At 44.8% G+C, this 25,913-nt stretch overlaps 5 protein-coding genes across 21 annotated transcripts in view; all 5 read right to left on the bottom strand.

Moving 5' to 3' along the window:
* The window catches only part of LOC6542895 (MTSS1-like protein), a 37,240-nt gene extending 25,260 nt beyond the window's left edge, over nucleotides 1-11,980 (bottom strand). For 7 of the 17 annotated variants that reach the window (XM_026979457.1, XM_001970669.3, XM_026979456.1 and 4 more), the window contains exons 1-2: nucleotides 11,145-11,980; nucleotides 3,068-3,307 (exon numbers count right to left, since the gene is read on the bottom strand). In XM_026979457.1, the coding sequence (XP_026835258.1) occupies nucleotides 3,068-3,139 (72 nt within the window). In that variant the 5' untranslated portion in view covers nucleotides 3,140-3,307; nucleotides 11,145-11,980. The remainder of the gene's footprint in view (nucleotides 1-3,067; nucleotides 3,308-11,144) is intronic. The other 10 variants (XM_026979463.1, XM_026979462.1, XM_026979467.1 and 7 more) reach the window with 5 other exon arrangements.
* Nucleotides 11,981-12,281: 301 nt separating this feature from the next.
* Nucleotides 12,282-15,484, bottom strand: LOC6541379 (probable cytochrome P450 6u1). Its single transcript, XM_001970663.3, has 3 exons — nucleotides 15,241-15,484; nucleotides 13,085-14,297; nucleotides 12,282-12,922 (listed from the first exon to the last, which is right to left on the bottom strand). The coding sequence occupies exons 2-3, from the start codon at nucleotides 14,124-14,126 to the stop codon at nucleotides 12,504-12,506; spliced, it is 1,461 nt and encodes a 486-aa protein (XP_001970699.1). The 5' UTR covers nucleotides 14,127-14,297; nucleotides 15,241-15,484; the 3' UTR covers nucleotides 12,282-12,503.
* Nucleotides 14,342-15,406, bottom strand: LOC6543070 (probable Ufm1-specific protease 1). The gene is made up of 2 exons (XM_001970662.2): nucleotides 14,588-15,406; nucleotides 14,342-14,525 (listed from the first exon to the last, which is right to left on the bottom strand). Exons 1-2 carry the CDS (start codon nucleotides 15,161-15,163, stop codon nucleotides 14,400-14,402), a joined length of 702 nt encoding a protein of 233 aa, XP_001970698.1. The 5' UTR covers nucleotides 15,164-15,406; the 3' UTR covers nucleotides 14,342-14,399.
* Nucleotides 15,485-16,524: 1,040 nt separating the features above from the next.
* LOC6542454 (rap1 GTPase-GDP dissociation stimulator 1) lies at nucleotides 16,525-25,878 on the bottom strand. Its single transcript, XM_001970661.3, has 4 exons — nucleotides 25,586-25,878; nucleotides 17,932-18,837; nucleotides 17,451-17,837; nucleotides 16,525-17,392 (listed from the first exon to the last, which is right to left on the bottom strand). Exons 1-4 carry the CDS (start codon nucleotides 25,590-25,592, stop codon nucleotides 16,788-16,790), a joined length of 1,905 nt encoding a protein of 634 aa, XP_001970697.2. The 5' UTR covers nucleotides 25,593-25,878; the 3' UTR covers nucleotides 16,525-16,787.
* On the bottom strand, nucleotides 21,577-25,674 carry LOC6542121 (dnaJ homolog subfamily B member 12). The gene is made up of 4 exons (XM_001970660.3): nucleotides 25,586-25,674; nucleotides 22,090-22,870; nucleotides 21,864-22,030; nucleotides 21,577-21,806 (listed from the first exon to the last, which is right to left on the bottom strand). The coding sequence occupies exons 1-4, from the start codon at nucleotides 25,590-25,592 to the stop codon at nucleotides 21,649-21,651; spliced, it is 1,113 nt and encodes a 370-aa protein (XP_001970696.3). The 5' UTR covers nucleotides 25,593-25,674; the 3' UTR covers nucleotides 21,577-21,648.
* Nucleotides 25,879-25,913: the final 35 nt, after the last annotated feature.

The following is a 25,913-nucleotide window of genomic DNA, read 5'->3' as shown; positions in this document are numbered from 1 at the left end:
TTTTTTTTGATATTTTTTCATTTTTATTTGCCACGCCAACTCTACCACCCGCAAATTTAATTATTTTTTAATGTTTTTTACGCCATTCCTACCAATATCCAGAAAATTAAGAAATGTCTCGTTCGAACTTCCACTAGCTGAGTAAGGGGTATCTGATAATCGCGGAACTCGACTATAGCATTCTATCTAGTTACATTAAAATATACAAATACTTGCTAAAAGATGATGGGACTTTTATGATTTCTAGTAACATAGAAACGCTGAATAAGAGCTTCGTTAATCGTTGGGAAGAATTATGTTAATTGTACTTTTAAGAGTATTTTTAATTGGAAAAACTCGCAAGCGTATTAGACTGCGGCTTGCGAAAGCAAGATCCATTTATTTCAATGTTTATAGATCTTTGTTTAGTGCACCGCTCATAAAACATATACAATAACTAGAATATCATGTAACACCAGTTTTTTCACTGAGCATACATTATCTTGCAAGGTAACACAAAGCTAATGAAATTATTTTAAGCTTAACAACATCAGAGTTGTTTGATAGTCCGGCCGGACAACGTAAGCAAATTAAAGACTCGGCAATTGTTGCAGGGCCACAGGGTGGAAGCCGCAAAAGTGAAGAAAGCGACACGTTCAGCTCAGTTCAGCTGGGTTCAGAGAGCAGAAAAATTTCACTTTTGCGGAAAACTCATAACGAAAACTGCAGTGCGTTTTTTTTACCGTCTTCGGTTACCATCCGATGATGGCGCAGCTGAGATTTCCTATTGTAAAATGTGACAATTTGTCTGCTTATCCGGCTATTACTCGACGTATGATGGAGTGGTGCAGCTTGGTATCTCCATCCCACACACTTGCCACACTTGGCCCAAAATGCAGCCAACGGAGCGAAGCGGTTGGGTAAAGTTAACAACCTTTAAGTTTACTCAATTGTTCATTTTTCGATTCCAGTCCACATGCGTGGATAAACTTGGGAATTAGCCGCATTTAGTTGCCGGCTAACTGCGGGTATCCCGTTAGGAAAAACTATTTCAGAATGAAATTAGCAAATATTGTAAGGCTTTACGCTTATTGAATTGCGGCAGCCTCAAACAAGTCTCTGTTTCTGCCTCGGCATGGGCATAAATTTGTTCGGGTCTGTTGCCAAAAAATAAGAATGGTAGAAAAAGCAAAGTCAGACGGGGAGGCAGCCAAGCAATTAAAACGAAGCTAATTTTAGTGTCTGTGCTACTGCACAGCCTTCTGCCTTTCGACTTAACCTTTTAGCAAACACCGGGGGTAAATGCTGTCCGCTCTCTCCGGCGGCTCATTTGCATCTTGTACAGCTTTGTGACATTTGCAATGGCATTTGCCGGCTTAGCAAAAGTTGGCCAGCGGATCTGCCCACAAAGCAACAACGCCAGCAATCTCTTGCCATGAATCAGGCCAAAATCAGACCATGGCAAGGCAGCAAGAATTACCTGGTAAGGTGATCCGAGCACAGACGAATGTACGAGTATGTGGCCATGTAGCCATTCATATTGCACATGCTGCGGCGGTACGAGTATGTGTTTCTGCTCTAGTTCACACTCAGGTTGGAAAACACAGAAAAAGAGCAGCAACTTCTGCACAATTGCGTGCCGAACAATTTCCAAATTTCATAAATACAAAATGCAATAGCCCGCATCTGACAGCAGTCTTCTGCCTCCAGAGTTCGGCTCACACTCCCCGGGGGAAGTTGCCTTGCATTTTCCTATTATTAGTGAGCTGCGGGCGGGACGGCGGCGCGATTCATCTCTCCTTTGCCCGTCGACAGTTTATTTCGGTACTATGCCGCCGACAGACCCAAGACACAGTGAATTCCAACACCTGTCCGTCCGTCCATGGGACGACTGCGAGCAGCTGGCGGGAGAACTCCAATCACAATGTGCTGAAAATGTAATTTTCCTCGGCATAGCAAATGAAGCAAAAGCGACGGGAGATTTAAAATCACAAACTAAGAATGCGCTGGCAGCCAAGGAAAAGACTTAAGAGCTTCGGACACAAGTTCATTTAAAGTTTTCAAGATATGACTCAATATTCAAGTGATAGAATAGTGATAGCAATAGAATTACGATAGCAATAGTGTTGAAAAGGTACGTCCGATTCAAAAATGCCACCGACAATATTCAAGTGCGTTTCTTCCGATTGTTATACAAATGGAATGTAAGCCAAAAAGTGGAAATAAGAAGGAAGTTAGTGTTATACCTGCCTTTAATTCGTGCCTTTAAGTCATTTGTCACATAACATCCTATATCAATATGTTAGATTTGGGGAGCCCGTTCCATTAATTCTCTGCCAAGAGGCTTAGCCAGCGATAACGATTTGCCCACTCCGAGACACCGAGCGCCCGGCGTTAATTTACGCTTGTTAAATGAAATTGTCTGGCTCGCCATTATATAAGCGCAATAAACATTTTGTTTGAAAGTAAGTTGCCTCAAATGGCGTCATGGAAGCCATAAATTAATGATACCACACACTGGACAGATAGCAATGAAATCAATTATTGATAAATAAAATCAACAAAAAGTTCGCGGAATAAAGTTTTGTGTTTCGACACGGCTGTAGATACATGCGAAAAATGCCGAGCATTTTTTTGTGACTTTCATGGATTCCATTTGGCAGTTTTATTGCTTGCCATTCAATCAATTAGAAGAGATACGAAAAACTAAGCAGTTTTTGTTGTTAAACTAGAGGAAATCATTTATTTTGCATTTATTTATCGCTTTGTACCATAACTTAATTGGGCTTTTGTATATTTGTTCCGGCCTTGGCTGATCAAATTTCTTCATCTTTATCTGCTTCAGCCTTTTGTTTATACACGAGCGAATTTCATACCAATTCTAAGTTCTTGACACACTGACAAGCAATTGAGACATGTGGCTTTTCTGCTAAATGAAGACTGACCCCGTGATCAAGTATATACATACATATGTATACATGCTTCCCCAAAATGTTTCAAAGTTCCTGGAACATTCAGTTTCGGGGTTCGTGTGTAAAGTTACATTGCACTTCCGCAGAAACTGTAGAATAACAAGTGAAAGACTCACCTTCATGTCATTGATAATCTGCTGAAACAGACTACCCAGCGCGGAGCTATCGCGTTCCAGACTTAGATCCATGTTTCTTAGAGTTAGCTGGTTTGGTAGGGATGTCGATTGGTTTCGTTCGTCGTTCAATTACTCGGTATCAGTTTACTGGGGTGACTTTTACGTTTGATTATTTATTATCTTTCATTTTGAAGGGAAAGTACAAGCTATTTCAGTATTTCCTTGTGATTTCCTTGTGATCTGGAAAGAGGGAAACATATTTATTTATAAATAACCACGCTTTACAAACAGATTTACACACACTTCCGATCGAAATCTGTCTCATCCCGCGTAAGTCTCTAAAATTCGTCGCACCATACGACTCTCGTAAATAATCACGAATGTAAACTAGCGTCTTTCCAAACAAGAAATTATGCTTAATTAGGCTTATTAATATACGACTACGCGATGGAGAGTGGGAGTTCCCTGCTGGCGTAGGCACATTATAAAACTTTATTTGGGGATCGTTGACCCAAATTAAGTGCGTGAGTGTGGCTCCTGCTGATATGACTCTTTGATTTATTGTTCATGCAGCGAGGCAAATTGCTAATTATTAATTGATAATTGATATGTCTTCCAACGAAGTACAGGAAGTGGCGTACACAATTTACGGGCTTGCAATCGAAACTCCGGACCTGAGACCCATGTAAACGACTCCCATGCGGGAAGTGCAATAGTGCAATAGTTTTGACCCATTTGTGGGTTCGCTATACGTGACTAATTCCATGGCGCTTTCAGTGCAGATAAGTAGAGAAATCTAACGCCAGCCAGCCTTGGAAGCAATTAGAGGCGTTTCATATGCAGGTACTTCCACTCGAGCAATAACCTTCGACCGGGAGGAACTGGCCAAAGCGCTGCTCGGATCTCCAGTCGGCTTTTAAGGCCGTATCTCTTCAACTCAGTTCTTTTTCGGCTGATTGCGACATTGACGGCAACTCCAATGGAAGTTATTTGGGTACAAGTGCTTGTTCGTCTCTTTGTATGTACGTCTGTGCAACTCTGTTGCACTCAGAAAGCGTTCACAATAGACACTCAAGCGTGGAGGAAGCAAAGCCCAGTGATAAACAGACGCAACAACGAGAGCTGATTGCCCAGACTGCGTATCTTTCGTCTATGTCTGCGTGAAACGCAGAAGAAAGCATCAAAGTGCTAGCTTGTCGGACAAGCAGGACAGCGAAACAGTTTTCCGACTAAGAGATTACTATTAGTGGAATAACAGCATTCGGTACGTAACGAACACAAACTTCTTCCTATATGAACCTTCAACAAATTAGGTTCGAGTACTGATCACAGTACAGTACATATACTGGACTTCTGTCAGCAACATAGCCATAGAAAAACCAAGGTACTATATCAATTTTTAAAATATACAAGGTAAATTTAAAAGAAAATCCAATCGATCAGAAAAACAAAACTGCACTGATTTAATGCACTACTAAATGGCTTAAGCTAGACATCTTAAAACAGTCAGATTGGTTGGTTTCTTTTAGATAGATGCCCTATAAGTACGGGGTATCTAGACGGGTCATACCAAACTGGCAGCGAAACAGAGTGACGCACATTCTTACAAACATCGTGGAAGTACAAGTGGACTTTCTGCTGCCTCTCTTTTCTTCCCTCGCTTCTTTTTAGCTAAATAGTGTAAATGACCTCTCGAGATAAAATTGTGGCCACAACGCAAACGATGACAGGCCCGCTTTGTTGTCGCCGTTGTTGGTGTTGTTGGTGTTGTTGGTGTTGTTGGTGTTGTTGGTGCTGTTGCTGCCGCAGAGTTGCAGTTTCCTTTGCAGTGCGGAAATAATTTGTTGTTGTTTTCGGCAATGGAGTGCGTTAAATCTGGTTTAAGAGGCATATAGTCGGGCATATATACACGAAACATTGACCCAGTTAACCGGCTGCATTTAAATCATAAGCCCAAACTGGTTGGACAAGTAGTGCATGCTCATATCGAGTCTACGCTACTTATGCGGCGGAAATAGGAGCTTTTCTCAGCATAGAGATGAACTCGTGATTGCGGGCTTGGGAAATTCGCTGAGAGCATGGGCCACAAAACGAGCCTAAGGTCAGGCCTGCAGATCGTGATGCGATCGGGAAATCTGTTTTGGCAGTAGCCAAAGTCCAAATTGCCAAATCGTGCTATAAAAACAAAAGCAGGAAAACGACAATTTCGCAAAGTAGCCCCAGAAGAAGAGCAAAACATTTTTCCCGGCCCAACCATGGCAAATGGGGCATATTGTGTAAGGGGAAGTTGATGGTGGAAGCGGGGCATCTTGCTTCAAAGGGAACCCGCATCAATACTCCCTCAAATGTCAAGAAGATGACGCTGTGGTGTTTTTCCTGCGCCTGATGATTATGCTGCATGCGTTTTAGTTTAAACAACGCATATTTTCCGCCCTATTAACTGCCGTTCTCTGTGCGGCTCTATATCTGCGGTTCTATCTCTGAGGTTTCTGTTGAAATAAACGGAGGCTGCTCTGGTTGAAATGGGGAGGAAGTTGGAGCGCACCAGCCAGGGAATCGTAAGTTCGTTCGCTATAGAAGAGATCACATTAAAAGGTCAGACACTAATGAACATATTTGTATTACTTTTAAATCAAATGCTTAAGAAACGTGTTACAAAAGATGTCTATCTATGGACATGTTGTCAAAAAAAGAGCAGTCATGAGCATCCATGAGATTTTTAGATAAGCTAAAACCAATATCACTATTTGTTGGTCTAACCCATAAAATAAATATTTTAAATAGAATTCACTTTTTTTAATTTATTAAACTTCAGCGTTTGATTATCAATTTTGGGTATGCTAAAGTACAAGATGTAAGTATAGCCAACTAACCAAAAGTGACCTATTAGCGCTGTTCTATTGTCTTGACCGCATCTGTACCCGTCTGTACCCCATTTATGTTGCATGTTGTCTGGATTTCTATTGCAGGAAGTGACTTGACTGACGGAACGGAAAGCAGAGGAGGCAAGTGTGGCACACACTTTTCTCAAGGGCGACAGACACACAGAGTTGCTGCCGTTAATTGCTTACCAAAGATGTGAGCACACGCACCGCCATTTCTGTCCCATTTGCATTTCCCCCTTTGGACATGGCGTTGCTGTGCGTAAATGCAGATGAACAGTATTAGGGTGGACCAACAACGTGTTGCAGCAATAACTCTGGGGACTAAGCCAGAACTAGGGAGTACTTATACTCTTGAGCGTACCCACCGCGTAGCATAATGACTCATTAATTCTTTTTGAAACCATTTCCTCAGCACTTCTAAAATAATTACTGATAACTTATGCATTAAGAGAACATGAACAATGAACTATACGAACAGATTTGTACTTCTTCAAATGAAATTTCCTGTATCTTTATTATAAATTTAAGAAAAGATCTATTAGAATTTTATAGATCTATAGAATTATTTCTAAAAATCTATTTCAGAAAAAAACTCTGTGTTTAATCAATTCACGCAAAGAAAACAGAAAGATTGAACGGCCTGAAAATAGATCTCAAAGTTCTAATTTCCAGCCCACCACTTTAATGCACTGCCAACGACTTTCCTATCCACTCGGCCTATGATGTTCTGTTTTTCTTAGGCTTGTTGTCCCATAAGTTCTGGTTGGGATTTCGTAAAAGAAATAATTTTACAGCTGCCTTGGGGATTTGTATACTTGGAAAAGTGAAGTGCGGGTGCGGGTGAAAATCTTCAATGTCAGGTTGGCTTTTAGCGGATTTATGTCTTGTAATTTGTAAGTAAAGCGATACGTTGTGGCCGGCAAATTGAACATCAGCATCAGCAGCGGACGGCCCGTCATGACTTTACACTTTCACCAACAACTACGAGTATCAACAACTTGACACCAACAACTGCGGCCATCTGTGGTCAGCCAAGTGTCGAGATGTCTCGGCCCTTGGTCTGATCTTGGTCTGGGGGCCTGGTGGCCTGGGGTTCGGGATCTCTCATCTTGAGAAGGGGGTCTGGTTCCTCTGATCCGGGGTTAGGAAAGCGCCGATCATCGAATGAAATGTGTCGAGTGGTCGCGCGATGAAAAGAAAAGCGAAAAGAACGCATAAAACGATGATAATCAAAAGATCAAGTTTTATATGAACGGAATCGACAACGTCACCAGCTGAAACACAGAAACACACATGCGCTCAAACATTTATGTTTATCTATGGGTTTCTATCTTTAGCGTCATCTGTGCTTTGCACTGCATTTTCTATTTGATGTTTCTGGGATTTGTGTTTGTGAGGGCATCTGCTTTAGCTCTCTCCCCCAACTGCCGCCCCGCCCACCTCCCCCTGCCACACCCAGTGACGCGTATGGCACGTCATTAACCCAAATTTTCTATGAATAAAATATAGCGAAAAGGAAAACACTCAGTGTTTATGTTTGCGAGCAAGCCTTGGGAAATATCTGCCTATTTCATTCCTTAGGCTACTTTGATATGAATTTAATTGAATAACTCGCGGGCTGCGCATTCAACACGCTGTAAAATAGGCCAATTCATCGATAATTGAAGTTGATAGCCATCCCAGCTTGATAGGCTTCACTATCTAATCAGTAGCACTGTAAACACGCGTTTGTTTTGGCCACGAATGTGAAAATCGATGGGTATCGATCGGAAGTTATCAGGCAGCTGAAACTGCCCAAAGAAACTGAAATTCGGGAGAATGTGGAACACAAAACCCATTTCGCAACGCAAACGCCCACAAATCTGTAAACACAACTGCCCGCCCGAAATAGACTTTCGGCATTTAGCGGCGTTTAATCGATTTGTGCATAAAATTATATGTTTACACATGGCAAGGCAGCCGAAACGAAAATAAAGTCGAGATACACAACATGACCCATTGGCGAACATTTCGGTGTGGTGTTTCTTTTCCAGCGCAATTCCACACAAAATTCAGCGAATTAGTCATTTGAATAAAACAGTGTTTGACTAGCTTATTGTAGGTGTAGGAGTAGCCTACTTTAAAGATTTTCAGGATAATTTAATTGAAAAGAAAACGCATTGCGATTAGTCAAGAAGAAATGTATAACATTTGCTTCTATTTGCTTTTCTTTAAGTTTTATTTAAAGTGTTCACGCAATTATAGAGCTGTTTTGTCAGCGTTTTTAATCTTTTAAACCGATTCATTGTTCCCAACTTGCTCTCAACTCATTAGAGTACGGAAATTCTCAACAACCCAATGTTAAGGTGGGTAAATTTGCATTTACTAATTTGAACAAAGGCCCGGACATTGTCTATCATTAACACCAGAACCACACCCGCTCTCTTGCCGGTTTTCTGGGCGTTTTGGCCATGGCCAATGGTTATTAATGATTAACCGGAGTGCCGTTAGCCGGCACATGTTACTCCGTACTTTGTCATGTTTGTTATGTTCTTGTTTGCTGGTTCCATCAGCACGTTTTGTTCTGCTTCCTCATGACAGCTTTGTGGCCATCAGCAAAGGGGATTTCTCTGCCTTTCTCCGGCCTTTCCAGTCTCGTTAGCGTGAAAAGTTTTTCCCAGCTTTTGTTTTTCTTGCATAAGAAAAGGCCAGTTGCTCAGGCGGGCCGAGGAATTCCACAGGCATCTTGGTTTTGCTAATTTTCCAGCCCCGCCATAACTAATACACACAGTCGCGGAAAAGAAACGAGAATTGAAGGAAATACATTTTAGTGTCGCTTCTCGCAGGCCTCAACCCTTGACATTTTCACCCAGGGCAGCGATAAAGTTTTATACTTTTTAATGAGCTCCACGTTCTCTTCCAGCGCAATTCACCGCACGCAACCCACCCCAAGTGAAACCGCTTGAGGCCAATCTCGGGTTGGATTAGACACGATTTTCATTAGGACGAACCCCAAAAAATCGAAAGTGGTTACGAAAGATTCCACTCGAGTGGGCGATCCAGCAGTCTCGAGTCGCGGACTCATTCAAACTCAGATTCATTCACACAACAAGGAACGCCCATGCAGTTCACCAATCAAAAGAAAACGAAAATATTTTTGTGAGTGGGCAGCGAAAAACTCGAATTGCAGCAGCAGCATGCTAAACAAATGCAGACATTCAGGCAAAGTGAGTCAAAAGTTTTACAAGTTTTCAGCCGTTTTTTCTTGTTTACCAATTGAAAACAGTTGTCGCATTATATTGACATACCTATAAAGAGGAACAGCGGTTCCGAAACGCAAGTATAATGGTTTCATGAATGTGTATCAAATATTTTGACATTTAGTGGTAAACCAGATACAATAATAATTCGGACATACGCTAAAGAACATTCAAAATGTTATTAATTTTTTCCAAAACCATCGGTGGGCAGCAGGAGATAAGCAAATGTGCCCAACTAACAGTTAACGTGTTTCCTTTGTTTTGGCCATGTTCTCGTGCTTGCGAACCAATGGTGTTGTTTCTATGCAAAGGGGGTGGGGGTTGGTCAAGTGGAGCGGCCTTTCTGCATAGGACACAATATTTATTTATATTCACTGGTATTTGTTTTTCTCCTTTTGTGCATTTCTGTTTGCATTTTATTAAGACGCAAGTGCCTGGTTTCTGTTTATATAAGCGGTGTAAGATCACCGAAAAAAATAACCCTCACAAATACGAACTGTTCAGACTATTTATTCCGTGTATTTTGTTTATTCTCTACTCTAATTTTATATTCATGTTCAATTTCTTGTAATTTGTTTAGCGAATAATGCTTTCCCTGCAAAACGTGCCCTTTTCTCCAAGCGATCCTAATATCAGGGCCGAGATAGTAGCTTTTTTCTCAGTGCAGGAGCAAGTTTCTTCCAAATGGCCGACAGCTGTTTGTGGCTAATTTTATCTTTCTTTCTTAGCCCCTCTGCTGTTTTGGATTCTCTCGCTTTTGGCAATTGCACAGGTGCGGCAGTTGGATGGTTTGCGGATTGGGTTACTCCGCGCGAATCAGATAACCCAAGGCATCCTTTCGAATTTGAGTACTACTTTGGGTCTAAGCAACATATAGTTTGTACGTACATATGTATGTACGATATAGCGACTTGGCGAATGCAGCGCCCGACTTTCCAGACGCCGTTGCTCGAAAGTTATGCATAATTTGTTTAGACAAATCCGCGAGAAAACAGTCGCGGGACGTAAACAAACCTCGGGCACAATATTTTAATAATTACGCTTATCTGCTCCGTTTGACGGCGAACACAAAAGTCGTTTGAAAGGTATGCAAAGAAAACGAGACGTGCGATAACAGAGCCGGGAATGGGAACTCAGCTTTCGAGCGTTTAGTCCGCACCATGGGTGTCAACGTGCTGCTCCGGTTCCTGTTGCGATTACGAGTTCAAAGGAACACAAAGACACCCCACGAAAAGACAACCCAGCCGGAATCTGAAAAAATTACCTCTTTCAGATAAAACGAATTCAGGTAACAGTCCGAAGAGAAGTCCCTGCACTTGCGCAATTACCGCGCCACTTCAAAAGGGGAGTTGTGCACAGAGAAAACTTAATGGCAGTGGCTGAATTGCATAATTAATCTCGCATGAATTTCGTGGGCCGCAGCAAAGACACTTCACTAGCACTTATTTGGCACAATTTGCAAAAATCACTGATTGTACATATCTATGTGGTTTGAATTCAAGTTTGACTGCATGCTTATTCTAATCATATGAATTAAGAAACTACTGCAACTATTCGTAGTTGATTTCGTTATCAAAATATTGTTTTTTGCTCAATACAATTATTATAAAATAAATATATTCTAAAATACATTTAATATTTGAAGATTTTATAAAACTCCTCTTTTTTTAACGTGTATAACAATCCTGTTTGGATTGGCCGTGAAAGGAGTTTTCTGTTCTCACGACCGCCTGGAATGGGCACTGGAAGTCCTTGGACCTGGTTTCCACTGGAATGGAATCGGTCCAAGCTTGTTGTTGGTCAACTGCAGCTTGAACGCCCTCCCCTCTTTCCCATAACTAGCGCTCTTCGCCCCTCTCACAACCCCAGTAATTGGCATTATTAGCCCACTCCACACTCCACACTCGATTCTTGCTGTTGTTCTTCTCACGAGCACCCTTGAAGGATACTTACAGTGCACTTCCGACTGGCAAATATCTCAGGGCGACTTAATGCTATCGTTTGCTTGATTTTTCGACCAACGATGCTGCAGACAATTAAGCGATGTTAGCGATGTTGTTGTTGCTTGCACGCCTGCAACCCATCATGTCCCGGTGATGTTGTTGTTGTAGCATTGCATTTCCAGGCGGCAAAAGCGCACACAAAGGTTAGAAGCGGGTGTGAGTGTGTGTGGGGTGTATTTTCCCGTTATCCCCCTCTATTTGCTCTCTCTCTCTCTCTCCCACCCAGTTTCGTGTGCTTTGCTCTGCTTTTGCGTTTGCTTTGCTTTGCTTTGTTCAAACTCAAACAAACTACCCCGAAGAACCGTTGATCCTGACTGCCTTGTTGTTGCTGCTGTTGTTGTTTTGTTTTTTGTAATGTTATACACTCACAGACGCACGTACACACACATACACACAGTGGGCTGGCAGACAGACGCTTTATTTTCCGTTTTCCTCGGGAAATCGCATACAATTATTCGCGGATTTTCGCACCGAATCCGACACTTTTCTCCGCTCGCATTCTGAACTGCACTTCTAATTGGTTCGCGCACTCCTCTCCCGGCCAGAAAACAGTTAGAATCGTGCCGCTGCAACAGCTATTTTCGCCCCGCCTACGACTGACTTTCCAAGCGCATTTTCGGTTTCCTTCGCTGCGAAAGGGCTTTCTTATAGACAAACAAAAAACCGTAAAACAACCGCGACCGATTCGTTCGAGAGTCGAGTGTCTGCGTCAGTGTGGCCATCGCTTACAGTTCCGAAATTGCGCGTCTGCAGTGCGACCATAGCCAAAGAAAATCACTTGGCAGCGAGGTCTCACTAGCTGTAAAGAAGAGTCAGAAATGTTAACCGATTCTGTGAATCGGAAATGTTACCTAACATCTGAACCTTTAAAATGACATATGTATGTGCACACATTTTGGCGGGTTTCATGATGTTTTCAAAAACCAACACTAAAAACATATAAAACTAAATACCGTTTCTGTTATAAAAAGATTGAATGACTTTTAGAGCAACGTAGTTCCAAAGTTCATTATGATCGAATCCACTTTCTCAATGATTATCTAGCAACATAAGAAGCCTAATAAATTTAGAAATAAAAAATGGGAACTTTAAGGAACCTTTTACAATAGTCTCTCTAGGGTATTTATTTGTTCACGTTGTTGAGCTTGGTGCAAAGGATTATAAAAGTCATCGTCAGCATTATCACACAAGTCCACAGCTTAGGGAAATCAACGAAATTGGTGCATATACAAATATAAAAACAACTAAAACGCTTTGTAAAGCAAACAATACAAAATAGGCGATGCTCAAACAGCAGCCTCCTCTAAAGCTATTCCACCCGTTCCACACTAAGTTTGATGTCCGATTTGGGCATCAAGAACAGTCGTCGGTTGTCGTACTCCACGGGAATCGTGGTTTCCGCAGTGGGAGCATATCTGTGCATCCTCAGCAGAGCCACCAGACCCACCAGTAGCTGCTGTTCTGCGAAGCGAGCTGCAATGCATCCCCGCAAGCCATCACCGAAAGGCAGGAACGCGGTTGCCGGGCGCGATCGCTTAGCCTCTTCTTCAAACCGCTCCGGACAGAACTGCTCGGGATTCTCATATATTGCAGGATCTCTGTGTATAGCCGCCGTGGGAATCAGCACATTGTTGCCCTTGGCAATTACAAACACCGATCCGGGCACTTCGAATTCTTTGGTAGCCCGGCGCAGTAGGAAGGGATGTGGCGTGTGCAGGCGAAGCGTTTCTGAAAAGGACGTAAAGTCATCAGAGCGATCCATTACTGTGGAGGATTGAATGTAAACTGTACAGTAATGCAGCTTCGTATTGCAATAGTTATACGACTGATATAATATAGAAATAGATAGAGTGCTTTGCATTACTTCATTTACCCGTTCTGGGCACGTACCATTCAGGACTTGCTTCGTAAGCCTGAGCTCCCTTAGGCACTCCGGTGTCACTTGACCACTATGCTGCGCCAGTGTCTTATTTATCTCGAGCCGGGTTCGATCCTGCAGCTCGGGTTGGCGGGCCAACTCGTAGAGGCAGAATGCCAGGGTGGCATTCAGGGGACTCAAACCAGCCAGAACGAAACCAAAGGCCTGGGCGGCAATCGCGACGTCGGCTAGCGGCTTTTCTGCGTTGGAATATAGCTGGAGGAAAGTCTGCAGTGGCTGGCGATCCCTCCTTCGATGCTCCTGCAACTGCGACAGGGCCACCTTTTGAAAGTAAGCTGTAGCAGGTTCTGCGTAGCTCTTGTACTGTAGGAGCCGAGCGATGAACGGGAACTCCAGCGCCAGGTAAGCCCGCCACAGCTTGAAGTCCGCCCAGTAGTTGCGTGTCCACTTGGCGAATTCCACGTTATCCTCGCCTACTAGTCCAAAGGCCATGGACGCCATGACTTCTGTATTGTAGGCACCGACGAGTTCGCTTATATTGAGAGTTTGAAGGTTTTTTTCGCCCAGATCCCTTTGAATTCTGGAGGAAATTTGCGACAGTCGGACCAGGAGCTTCTGCATGTTGGCCGCTGTGAAAACCTCTGCAGACTTGGCGTGCATTGACCGCCATCTGTGACCGTCCTGCTGAAGGAGATTATCCGACAGCGGTTCTCCACTGGGATTGCTATAAAGGCCTCGGGAGGTAAAGTGTCCCGCGTCGGTGAATATTATTTGGTGGACTAGCTTCAGGTCAAGCGCCAAGATGAACGGCTTCAGGCAGGCGTAGAATCCTACAAACGGCGCCCTGCCCTTGTATGCGGTGTAGATATCTAGCAAGGCGTCCTGGGCATGCCTCTTCCCGCTCACCACGCCCTTGATGTTGCCCCACAGGAACTTGGGCTTTTCGTGCAGGATCCCCCGCCGCTTCCAGTAGCCCAGGCTGATCTTGACCAGGGCGTAGAACACGGACAGCGCACCCAAGGCGGTGAGCAGCGCGCGGTGCATTAGATCCATGCTCACTCAGCTGTCTTTTTCGGCTTTTGCAATATGTTCGCGCTGCTTGGTATGTTTAACAGCTGGGAGTAGCTGCTTGTCGCCGTTCTGTGGCTCAATGTCGCTGGCTTATCAGCGCCATTATCGTGCGGTTCGATTTAATAATTGATAAAGTCCATCGAGTAGCGGCCGCTAAAATGGAAAAGAAACGTGGCTATAAGGCAACTTGCAATAACTAATGGTAATCAAGAGCTAAGAGGGATTTATTTCTGAAATAGGCACGGAGAGTTGCTACTACGGCTGCAGGATGAGGCAGAGGTTGTACGTGCTGGCGGGGAACTCATCAACGGGCACCCAACGGACGTAGCCCTGATCTATTAACTGCTGCCGGGAGCTGGGCACGCCTACGAAATGTGGATCCTAAAAAGGAAAGCGAGTGATGAGTGCACCAGTTCAGAAAATGATGTAGTCCGCTGACTCACCACCACCTGCAAGAAGATGCGACCTTGTGCACTGCAATGGTAGCCGGTTATGGCCTTGGAGGCGGTGTCACTCAGTCCACCCATGGCGATGAAGCCTTGGTACTTCTCGAAATAGCTGCGAAGCTGGTCGAGGATCTCACCCGAGATGAGCACCTTTGCGTGAAGAATCTTGCAGGGCACCTGGTGCAGCACATCGATCACGTAGAACTCCTCGAGCGTGCCGATCCAGTCGCGCGAGCCCTCGAACTGCGGACCCTTATCGCCGAGGGCCACCAGGATCTGCTGGATCTCCCGTATGGAAGGCACATGACCGCTTAAGCCCCGTCGACGCTGGATCCAGGAAATGGCCGATTGCAGGGTGCGGTAGCCACAACCCCAGCCAGCATCCTGGTGGCCATCGCATCCGTAGTGGAAGTAGTTGAAGGCGCCGCGGGTAACCAGCGTCCGCCCGCCCTCAGTGGGCGTGGCTAGCGCGCCTTGCGGATCCTCTAGAAGTGGATATGCATAGTCCTTTGGCACAATTTTCAAGGACGCCGTTGAGGAGTCCCCAAAATCTGCACTCTTTTCCGTCGCCATAGCAAAAGTTATGGAAACTGGGTAATTTGATAGCCTACACCTGCTTCAGCTGCTCCTTTTGTTTGTTGTTTATTTACCTTGGGCAGCCGTAATTTGTTTTGTGAAAGTGAAATCGCAGCAGAGAAATTGGAATGTTTTTTGGCCCACTTAGAGATGGTAAAAGCTGAGTCGTCATGCACCAATGATAAAATATCAAAATAATGCGACAATTCAATTGAATAATATATACATGTGTCATGCTGACACATTATCTTAAAACAATTTACATTTTTTATATTAAACAAACATTTGCATGGTTTCTCCAGGAAGTCCATCACCAGCATTCTCATCGAAATATCGATAGCAGCCCGTTTTTGCCGCCGAAATTTAAACGCACTTATTTGTTTTTCTCTTATTCTCATGCATTTCAAATTTTATTTGAATTATTAAATGTACATTATTGTGTTTAGAATTCATAAATATGTTTTCGCATTTACGGGTGTGTGTGGGTGTTTCAACGCTTTATATATTAACACCATTGCTCTGGAATTGTGCTCGTTTAATTTATAGTTTTTGGTGACCAAACATTAGTACATCGTTTATAATAATTGGTAAAATTTGTAGCACTCCACGACTACGCTTTGTAAAATTGAAATATTTGCATTATTGAGTTTCAACTATTTTCGGATTGCTGATTGTTACTGAGTTCCAGTTTTGTTAATGTTTAAAAGTTAGCTTAAAAATGCATTGGATAACTTCGCCGAGTTTTACAATAAATAGACGGTGTTTGCAATATGTGTTCGTGCACCAATTAAAATACCTTAATTACATTGTGCGCCTAAATGTTTTGTTATCTTTTCGTTTTTGGTGTGGGCCAGCAACGGTTTAAAAGAGTTCGATTAAAAATTATAAGTACAATCATACAATACATTTATTAAATATATTTAGCGATATCACCACGATTTGTTGTTATTGTGCTCTTAAAAATCATGTAACAGAAAAGATTAATATGCTAAATTATTAATTATTATATTTATACGTATATATTATGTATGTTATAAATATTCATACGATTTGTGATTCTCCCTCACTACATCGGATTCTCCTCATAAATGCAGTCAAAATACGCTTGCGTCTAAAAAATACACTCTGCTCCTCTCGTGCTCGCGTGTTCCACTGTGCTCGACATTGGAATCTGCACTTTCCTCTTACGAAACTACAGTCAAGTCTACATCTGAATCGTTGCTTTAGGGTGAAAACTACTATGTTCTTCGGTTTTGAGTGTGTCTGTGTGGGTGGGGGTGGGCTGATTTTTCAAAAACATGCACTAATAGTGGCAAACATTTATCTTTGGCTATTTGAAATCATGCAACGTCAGTGAATCTCAATTGAGCTGATTTTATTACAATTTAACAAAAAAGCTTTTAGGTAGTAAAGGGGAATTAAGGACATTAACGCAAGGTATTCATTTCTGTATTGTTACGACTAAGTACTGGCGTTTCTTATGGTAGGATAAACAGAATTTTCCAAAGATAACTGCTTACCCCTAACGTATTTATGTTTTGTTCAATCCTACAAATCGACCCATCCTACTGTGAGGCATCCTGCGGTGCTGGGATAAATGCAATGACAGTCCCCTTTTTTCTTACAACGTGCAGTATTCGGTGAGAATGGGTATAGACTTTAGCAGCTCGTTGATGTTATGCTGTTCCAGATGCGCCACCAGCTGTTCTGAAGACTTGAGCAAGTTCACGCAGTTCTGCAGGTTCTCGACAATCTCCTTGGTCATGGTGTCCGACGACTTGCTGATGAGCTCAGCCAGCTTCTTGCCGACCTCGCACTTGACCAGCTCGTCCTGCAGGCGCTGGGCCTGCGCCGCCTCGCTCGCCTGCGAGAGGTACACCACGGACAGGATGCACAGGGCAATCAGCGCCTCGTTCTGCATCACCAGGTGCTGAGCCGTGAGCATGCTGACCATGGCCTCCACGGTTCCCTCGTTGGCAAGGAACTCGCTCAAGCTACTGCGATCGTAGTCCTGGGTAAGTGGGATCTTGTCGGCAATCTGTTCGGCGGGTGCATCGCCCTTGCGCGGCAGGGCGTATGCGATTTTGCTGAGGTAGGCGTGCTTGATTAGCCAGGCCATGAGGCGCAAAGACTCTCCGGTGACGCCCGCATAGTCCGACGATTTGCTCCAGTGCACCAGCTGCTCGATCAGTGTTTTGTTCTTCAGCAGCTCCAGTGCGAGTTTCTCTGGAAAAGCAGATGTTGCTAGAGATGCGGACTGCATACAGTTATGGCCACTACTCACCCTGTCCGTCGACGGTCATGCGTAGCGTGCCCAGCAGCTTGAAGACGACTGGTGGCTGGTGTATTTCCAGCATGGGAAGAATAGTCTGTACCAGGCCAGCCTGGATTACCGCGTTCTTGTTGGGCTTCGGAATGACCAGGTTGCGCAGCGCGGAGAGCAGAGCGTGCTGCAGGCGTACATCGTCCTTGACGCCGTTGTTCTTGGCCAGCACTTCGAGCAGCTTGTTCATGGTCTGCTGCTCCACAAAGTAGATGCAGTGGCTATCGGTGCGCGCAAAGTTGCCCAAGGCCAGCACGCCGGTGGTTAGCAGATCGATGTCCGTCGAGTCCAGCCAATCCACCATGTTCTTTAGCAACGGCGTGGTGTACAAATAGTGCATTGAGTCATCTAGAACAATTATGGAATAATTAGTTTGTAAATGTGGCTTTACAGGGAACAGGTTTAATTAGGGATATTTTCAATCATATGGTCCGAAACTTACCACCCGTAAGGATTAATACGATGAGTTCGCAGGCGAGCTTCATCAGCGCTCTGGCCTCACTTGTGCTGGCCAGAGTTTTGTACTTTTCCAGCAGGTTGTAGATGGTTTCGCACAGACCGTCCTTGGCCAAAATAAGCTTGACCTCGTCGCTCTCCGCCTGGTAATGGAGCAGCTCCAGGCACATCTCGGCAAGATCGGGATTTATGGAAGCGGCCAGAATGCGAGACAGCTGGATGTTCAGGGAGGATTCGAAGTTCAGATCCGCCACGTTCTCGGTGAGTATACTAAGAAGTGGAAGCGTGTTCAGCAGCAGATCCTCATGCTGTTCCACATTGGAGGCGCCAATGTCTATGATGCCTTGCAGCTTCTTCATCACGCCCAGCTCCATAGCCCGCTTAGCCAGGCCCTCGCCTCCGAGAAGATAGTTGGACAACAGACCACCACGCACTTTGATGAACTGCGCCGCATTGGTAGCATCCTCGATGGTTGTGATGTCCAGCAGTCGCAGCAGAACAGCATCGCCCTCCAGCTCGAGAATTAAATCCCTGGCCTCGTCGTTCAAGTAGCAAATGTTACCCAGAGCCCGACATATCTGTATGGGCAGCTCCATACTGCCGTCGGGCGTGGGCACGTGGCGCAAACACTCCAGAAATGCGGCTATTATGTTCCTCTTGGTGAATTTCTTGCGCTGCACCTCGGACTTGGTGATCTCCGCAATGCACTTGGCCGCCTCCTTGCGCACGTTCGTGTCGTCGCACTTGGTGAGGCCCAGGAAGCACTCCGCCAGCTCATGCTTGTCGAAGAGTTTGGGATCCTTTGTGGCCGAGATCTCGCAGAGCAAGTTGGTCGTGTTCGCCGCACTGACGCTGGTCGTCTTCAGTTGTTCAATCAACTCGTCGATTTCAGCTGCGGAAGTCGGTGGAGAATCGAGATTGATTAGTTTTGGTCATTTAAGCAATCTAAAGGGTCGGCTTGTTCTGTGTTTTCGAATAACTCATGCCTTTGTTGAAAAGTAATCATTAATTTTAAATAAAGTTTGGTTTGCTTACTTCCAGCCCGCCTTTTAACTTGTTCCTAGCTTTTAACTAATTTACTTATTTCATTAGGAGTCTCTCTATGTATACTTAATACTTAAAGGGTACTGGGTATTGTAGGTATACTATGTATTCTATTCCGTTCCATTTCAAGGAGCACGCAATCCACCTTCCCCTTCCTGCACTGTCTAAGTTGAGAACCGCAAAATTGATTGCCCATTTCGATTATCGTCGTTGGCTGGACGAAGTCAAGACAAATGCTTTCAAAGCAAGTTATGGGCTTGTGGCCTGGCACAAAAGAACTTTCCTTATTCAAGAATAGAAAGCGTTTTTGTGTCTTTGAATCTCCAGTTCGAACCGTTTTTGAGCCATTGGAAACGTTCGGGAAAACTCGTGGAGCGTGTGTCACATTAAAGCTTCCTTTTGCCACCCAAACAGATGGCTCGGATTATAAAAGACCCAGGATGGACTACAATTTACATAAGTCCTGGTCACGGACAAATGAAAAGGAAAACAATCGGGATTTAATGTATTGTGATGATGAAGGTTTAGGTTTACTTATTCTGCATAAATGCATTGGAATTGAGCTTTTCAGGGGGTGTTTTTAGATATTAGTGGGTGTGAATGAAAAAAACGTTGTATTATTAAATCATAATGAATTTTAACCCCGAGATTTATAATTTATTTGCTGAATTTCCATTTCAGATATTCGATATACAGCCAGAACCCTTATATGACCAACATTATCATAATATTATTATTTCAGTCAGGCCTTCCCTGCCGCCAAGCACACACGCTGGAAAGTACATTCCGATAAGGCATTCCAGCAGGACGAGGGCCACAGGACGAAGGGCAAGGGCCAGACTCCGCCGCTCGACAACTGGCGACAGTTGGTGGCAACAGCAACAGCAACGGCAACATTGTGGACTGGGGTAGCAATTCAACAAACTTTGTGGAGCATAAATAATGAATAAGTAAAACAAAAAGCAAGGAGAACCCTTCAGCCGGGCGGGCAACCGTCGTCATCATCGTCCACATCATCAACGGAGGCAGCATCCACGATTTGGCATAGAAACAGCAACAAAGGACACAGAGCAGCCAAAGCAGCCTGAAAAACAGCACACTAACTCGCAGACAAGTTGCACTTAGAAACGTAACCCCAACTAAAGAGAACACAAGTGCACTGGCTGCATTCGAGTGTCCCGACCTAAAGGTACCCTAAGAAAAAGGTACAAAAAACAATTTTTCTAAAGCAAGTTGTACAACATAAGATTGTACAGCAACATAATAGCAACGACTTTGGGATACGCTAACGTAACTAACCTAACTAATGGTTAAGTTATTTTTACATAGTATACTATCAAATTCCCTATTCACTTGTTGAAAATGTCGAATGATATTTCAGTTATCTGTTAATGTTACCCTTCAGTAGGGTAGTATCACTTTTTCAAAAGTGAAGTGCAGTGAAGTATGGAACTTCCAATTAAAAACATATTATTAAGAATAAAATCAAGTCTGGTTCAAACTGTCTTATGCAAGCTTGAAAACTTATAAAAACTTGTACGGATATACTATAAGTAGCCCAATATGCCCTTTTAATCGAAACGCAGCCAGGGAATATGGGTATATATATTGCGGGATGCATCTGCATATGCAGGTAAAGGGGAAGTTGCATTTGTTTGTCCGACGCAGCTGACTGAATGCAATTGGACAGGTGGCAGAGTCGCGTCGCCCAGCGGAGTGGCAGCTCGACAGGGGTGCGGGATGGAGGAGGACAGGTGCAGTGGCAGTGGCAACAGTAGCGTCACTTCCGTCTGACAGGAGGTGGCCCAGACCAGCGCCTTAATGCGTCTCGGTTGCTGCTCCACCGCCTTTTGCGTGCCTCCGAATGTTTGCTTTGGTAACTGGTACTCGTTGGTATTCAGAGTATGCCACTCGTCCATCCGTCCATCCAGCCATCCAGCTATCCCGCCATCAATCCATCCATTCCGTTCGAGTTCCGTGGCAAGTTCGTTAGCTTTGCGCTGCGGAAGCGGGATTCGTTCGAGGCATTTATTCGCCTGAATTTCTGGGGCAATGGCTTTATTTCATTTTCGTGTTTCCTTTTTTCTGGGTATGATTGGGCACCATGGCCTGCGTTTTATTTGCAGTCCGTTGTGGTATTTTATTTTCTCCATTAAACGATTCACCGACTTTGGCCACATACAAAAATAGCAAATAGCAAATGGCAAACGGCAAACGGCACAGAAATCAGAAAAAGTAGTGCAAACTTATTGTTGCATGTTTGATTCATGTGCAACTTGCGACGCTAATGTCGGTTTTAGTTGTACTCGTATTGTTGCTTTTTGGGCCTGTTGCCAACGAAAAATTCGGCAAATCTGGGTTAAGTTGGAGGAAAAGGCCTGGCACAGAAAATGGGAGCCATGGAAACCGTAGAATTCAACCAAATGATTCCTTTTGCATGGATAACTAGGTCGTAAATACTTAATAGCTTCTGCGAGCTGGTCTACGTTTCTCAAAGTTCAAATGCATGGCAAAATTAATAAGTCATTTCGATTAAATTTACCCAAACGCAATATACAATAGAATAACTATATAATAAAGCTTTGAATATTTTTGTAAGCTGCCTTTATTTACACTTATCCATACATCTATCAATAAAAACTACCGAGTACCAGAGTTGCTAGACCTCCTTCAAAGACTCATTCTCCAGCAGCAGTGGACCGTGACCAGACTTTCCCAGCTGGAGTAACGCCTGGCAGGCAGGAGTGGGCATGTGGCCGACATGCTGGAGTAACTTCTGGTTGTTTCCCTGTCTCGCCCTAAGAAACAGAGTATCCCCTGGAAGCAGAAGTAATTTGAAGTGCCTGGTACTGGACAAAGTTTTATAGTCCTCACTCAAACTCCGCTCTTGCCTGCACTTCTGTGTGAGGTCCGAGATGTAAACCTCCTCGATTTCTGCTTCCAGTTTGGCCAACTGCTGTTCTGTGTATTGGGACAGATCGGTCGGGTTCATGTAGTAGGCGATATGCCTCGTCTGACTGAGCCGACGAAAGCTGTGGGTTCTGAAGAAGATTGGGCCTGTATACAGCCGTCTCAGCATCCGAGTGAGTCCAGAACTCACCTGGTTGGCGTGAAACTGTATGCAGGAGCGGCAGCGATGTAGTGCATGGTGACGAAGAGGAAAACCAGAGCAGCCACCACTCCGATGACGAGTTGCTCTGTTTGGTAGAGCGACTGCCGCTGGGGCATCCGCTGATTGGCCCCCTGATAAGGCCTGCGAAAAGCGGCTCCCAGATCGGACTCAACTGCCTCATCGATTCCGCTTTCCCCGCGATAATCCGTGTACTCTGAGCGATCCTGGTCGTGGCAGTCGCCCACTGCCGTTGCTATGTTGTACTCAATCCTCTTTTGGCAGTCCGTGAGGCAGTCAGCCGCCTCGCTGATGCGGCGAAAGGCCTGCTCAGCTCCAGGGGATTTATTCTTATCTGGATGGAGGCGCAGGGCCAGCTTGTGGTAGGCCCGCTTTACCTCCGAGTAGGTGGCATGGTGAGAGACGCGCAGAACCTCGTAGTGATTGCGGCACCGCAGGACCTTCTGCACCACGTCCAGCATCTCGAGGGTGAATCCGTGGGGCAGGGCGTCAGATTGGCGAGTTGGGCCTATGGTCCGCTGGGCCTCGCCCTTCAGTCTCAGTCTCACGAGGATGTTCTTTAGCTCCAGCAGCGCCATGATCTCCTCATGGTCTTGTAAGCCTTCCAGACCCTCGTTGATCCGCCTCAGAGCCTGCTCGTAGTATCCCTGGCACAGGTCACTCACCACTTTGTCGACGCACAGGTGAGTCCTCTGGTGCAGGACTCCCATTGTGGAGGTGTCGTCCTCCGGTTCCTGGTTTCTCTCTCCTCCTTCCCAGCAGCGTGAGTAGACAAAAAAGGATTCGTTTTTCTGTGTTCGTTTGCAAACTTTAAATTTTGGTTGGTTTTTTCTGGGACAATCCACCGAGTTGGTGGCGTCAACAAAGATTTTATGTATGTACATAAATGTATGTATGTCAGAGGTAGCCAAAATAGTATCGAACTCAGTTGATTGTTGGCCTTTTCTATATCAGGTCAATTTTTGTGAATACTTGGGAAATGACAACTTAATTCAGCTTCTCCATACACCAGCATACTGTACTATTAGTTCTTGTCCGGTGCTGTGTAAATACCAGCGATTTTACCAACTGGAGCTGACACAAAAATAAGTTGCATTCTGTATGGCTGAGTTTGATGTTTAGAGCGGATAAACTTAAAGTTTGCACACAAATTTTTCACTTCGAAAGGCACTTGAAGCACACAAGTTTAAACGTTCTGTCGATAGAGGATTCCCCCAAAATGCTAACCCCCTTTTGGCCCCAAGAAGTATGCTTCACAACTTGTCAAGGGGACACAACCTCCTTGAAAAGACTGGAAACTTAATTGAAATTAATTTCTATGCCAATTTGAATAGGGCACGAACTCAATTAAAACAGAGCTAGCCACCCCACATTTTCATCTTTTCTCCGCCCTGCTCGCCTCATTCATTCTCAAGGCCATTAGAAGGGCCAAAATCTTATTAGCAGTAAAAAGAATAAGGCGAGTGGAAGGTGGGCAGGGGAAATCACAAGTCACCCAGCTAGATTTGAGGCAAATGAAGCAACGAGGCCGGAATACGCAAGAAGGAGGTGGAAAGAGCAATAAATTCGGGGCCGGGTAAACTACAATAACATCCAGCTAATCTGGGTAAGCTGCGTGGAACGAATGAAAAGGCCCAAAATAATAACAATAACAATAAAGAGGCAGCAGCTCCGGAATCTGGCAGCTGATATCGTCGTCCTTATCAGAATCCGAGCTTTGGGGTTGATGGAAGCCACAGCCGCCAGGACAGCAGTCAAATTGCGTCGAAGACGCCGAGCGAAAGCGTCGACAAATGCAGTCACAAAGGACCAATTAAAGTCCAAAGTGACTGAGCCGCAGGGAGGACGTGGCAAGCATCTCGCAGCTGGGATCTGCACAGGGAGAAAATACAACCGCGAAGGATAGCGAAGGTAGTACTACTACTACTAGCTAACTCTTTGGTCATTCATTCGATTTTAAAACAATACGAAAATTCAAAGCGAACTCCACCAAAGTATATCACAAAAGAAACTAGTTTTTAAAGATTTAATATACTTGTAGCATAGGTATTCTCCCGGATATAAATAAGTACACATAAACTATTAAATGTTGCGTAGTGCAGATCCTGAAAACGATATATTCAGTAGGCCTTGCAAGCATTTTCATGGGAATAAAACTGATTTAAAAGAAACTGATTACAAAAGCCACCAATTGTTTTCAGTGTGCCAATGGGTCTCGCTACGCTGGGCGCAGCTGGTGGGTTACGTGGACAAGTGAGGTACAGAGTGGTGTGGGGATTGGGATGCACCACCGCCCCTGAGAAAGGGGAAGTTTTGAGGCCGGGATTGCCGGCGCGTTCAAGTGCTGTTTGTTGTCGTTCTGCACAGGTTCCCCTCGGGAAAGGGTATACAAACAGTACAGTCTGTGGGCAGTGTTTATGTGTTGTTTCAGTGCAGTGACGTTTGAGAACTAAAAAGTTTAGGGACTTGTTTACGTTTAACAATTTTCATCGGTGACTGACCCAAATATACATCCAGTGCGTAAGCACGTAATTATTTAGTTACACATCCGACTACACTGAGAACCAGCAGCCACAACTCCCATTACTTACTCACAACTTTAGCTTGGCAATGTCTAATTTGACTGAAAAGTACCAGCCCATCCTTCTAGCATAGCATATGTGATTTTTTAAAGCTTAATCATAATAGTTGTAATGATACATTGCATGTCACGTGTTTCTCGTCAAGGTTCTGTCATCAAACCAGCAAAGGGGGAACAGATTTCTCCCAGTGCATTACTTCTGAGTTTTGTTTGTTATATCACCCCCCGTGGGGATAAAACGAATTGTGAGGACTGTGGGGAGTGTTGAGACACGCCGGTAAACCTGGCACCTCGCAGGAGGCATATTCTCATTTATTAATGCGTCGTCACTGCTGTTCCCAGTTCCCATTCCGCCAGTGCTGCGGTGGAGTGGGAGCATCGGGTGGAGGGTTCGTGCCAAACGGTGGTGGCCGATGTCTCAGCCGCACTTAGTTCCCGCCAGAACTGCCGGGGCCATTAAAGGATAAAAAACCGGAGTTTCTGATTGGGAAGCGCTGACCCTGTTGGCCGCGATAAGTGGGTGCGCGCAGCAGCAGGAGCACGGCATCTGCCTAATCCAACCGGCCCATTGTGCAAGGAGTGGGGAGCGTGAGTATTGATTTTTCTCACATGTCTCTGGCAAACACTCATCTTGTCTAGGAAGCCGCGCCGCACCGCACCGCACCGCCCACACCGCACCCCCCCTCGCTCGGAGCAACTGCCTCCGACACCTGGCAGCGATTTCGAAGTCTTCGCAGCTCGTAAATGCTGCACTGCAGCCATAAAACGGGCGCTGCAATGACTCGCATGAGTTGCGTTTGTTTATGCGATGGAAAAGGAATCCGGGTTCTGCTGTATGTTGCTTGGGATGCTCCATAGGCGGAGAAGTGCCCCGATGTTACTCACTCGCCATGTTTGCCGCCTTTGTTGATTATTCCGCTGCTGCTTCTTACGCTCCCAGTCACCGAGGTTTTTGCTTTTTTTGTTCTGTGGCTGCGTTCCAGGCACGTTGTATCACTGTTAACTTCTAACACTGCTGATAGGCTAATGGCTGCTGCTGGCAACTGAACACATTTCACGGCTTTCTTCCAGTCGCGTCTCCGTACAACTTCCGTAATGTCCGTATAATCCGTGTAATCCGTATTTTCCGACTCGCGTTCACACGTTCACCCGCACTAAAACTGCAATTCTAGTGTGACCGCAGCGCTATAGCTGCAAGATACCGCGAATGAGT

The sequence above is a fragment of the Drosophila erecta genome, unplaced genomic scaffold (genome assembly GCF_003286155.1).
Source record: "Drosophila erecta strain 14021-0224.00,06,07 unplaced genomic scaffold, DereRS2 tig00000055-arrow-pilon, whole genome shotgun sequence".
NCBI classification, from domain to species: Eukaryota; Metazoa; Arthropoda; class Insecta; order Diptera; family Drosophilidae; genus Drosophila; species Drosophila erecta.
This window is presented reverse-complemented; position numbering and strand designations above follow the sequence as displayed.

Excerpts from the sequence above, each read along its gene's own strand:
- LOC6541379 (XM_001970663.3), bottom strand. The coding sequence starts at position 14,126 with ATGGATCTAATGCACCGCGCGCTGCTCACCGCCTTGGGTGCGCTGTCC. Across the intron at positions 12,923-13,084 it reads TACGAAGCAAGTCCTGAATG|AAACGCTTCGCCTGCACACG; the intron begins GTACGTGCCCAG and ends CGTCCTTTTCAG.
- LOC6543070 (XM_001970662.2), bottom strand. The coding sequence starts at position 15,163 with ATGGCGACGGAAAAGAGTGCAGATTTTGGGGACTCCTCAACGGCGTCC. Across the intron at positions 14,526-14,587 it reads GCATCTTCTTGCAGGTGGTG|GATCCACATTTCGTAGGCGT; the intron begins GTGAGTCAGCGG and ends TTTCCTTTTTAG.
- LOC6542121 (XM_001970660.3), bottom strand. Across the intron at positions 22,031-22,089 it reads TACAGTTTCACGCCAACCAG|AACCCACAGCTTTCGTCGGC; the intron begins GTGAGTTCTGGA and ends AATCTTCTTCAG. Across the intron at positions 21,807-21,863 it reads CAGGCAAGAGCGGAGTTTGA|GGGATACTCTGTTTCTTAGG; the intron begins GTGAGGACTATA and ends TTCTGCTTCCAG.
- LOC6542454 (XM_001970661.3), bottom strand. Across the intron at positions 17,838-17,931 it reads CGTATTAATCCTTACGGGTG|ATGACTCAATGCACTATTTG; the intron begins GTAAGTTTCGGA and ends TAATTGTTCTAG. Across the intron at positions 17,393-17,450 it reads CATGACCGTCGACGGACAGG|AGAAACTCGCACTGGAGCTG; the intron begins GTGAGTAGTGGC and ends CTGCTTTTCCAG.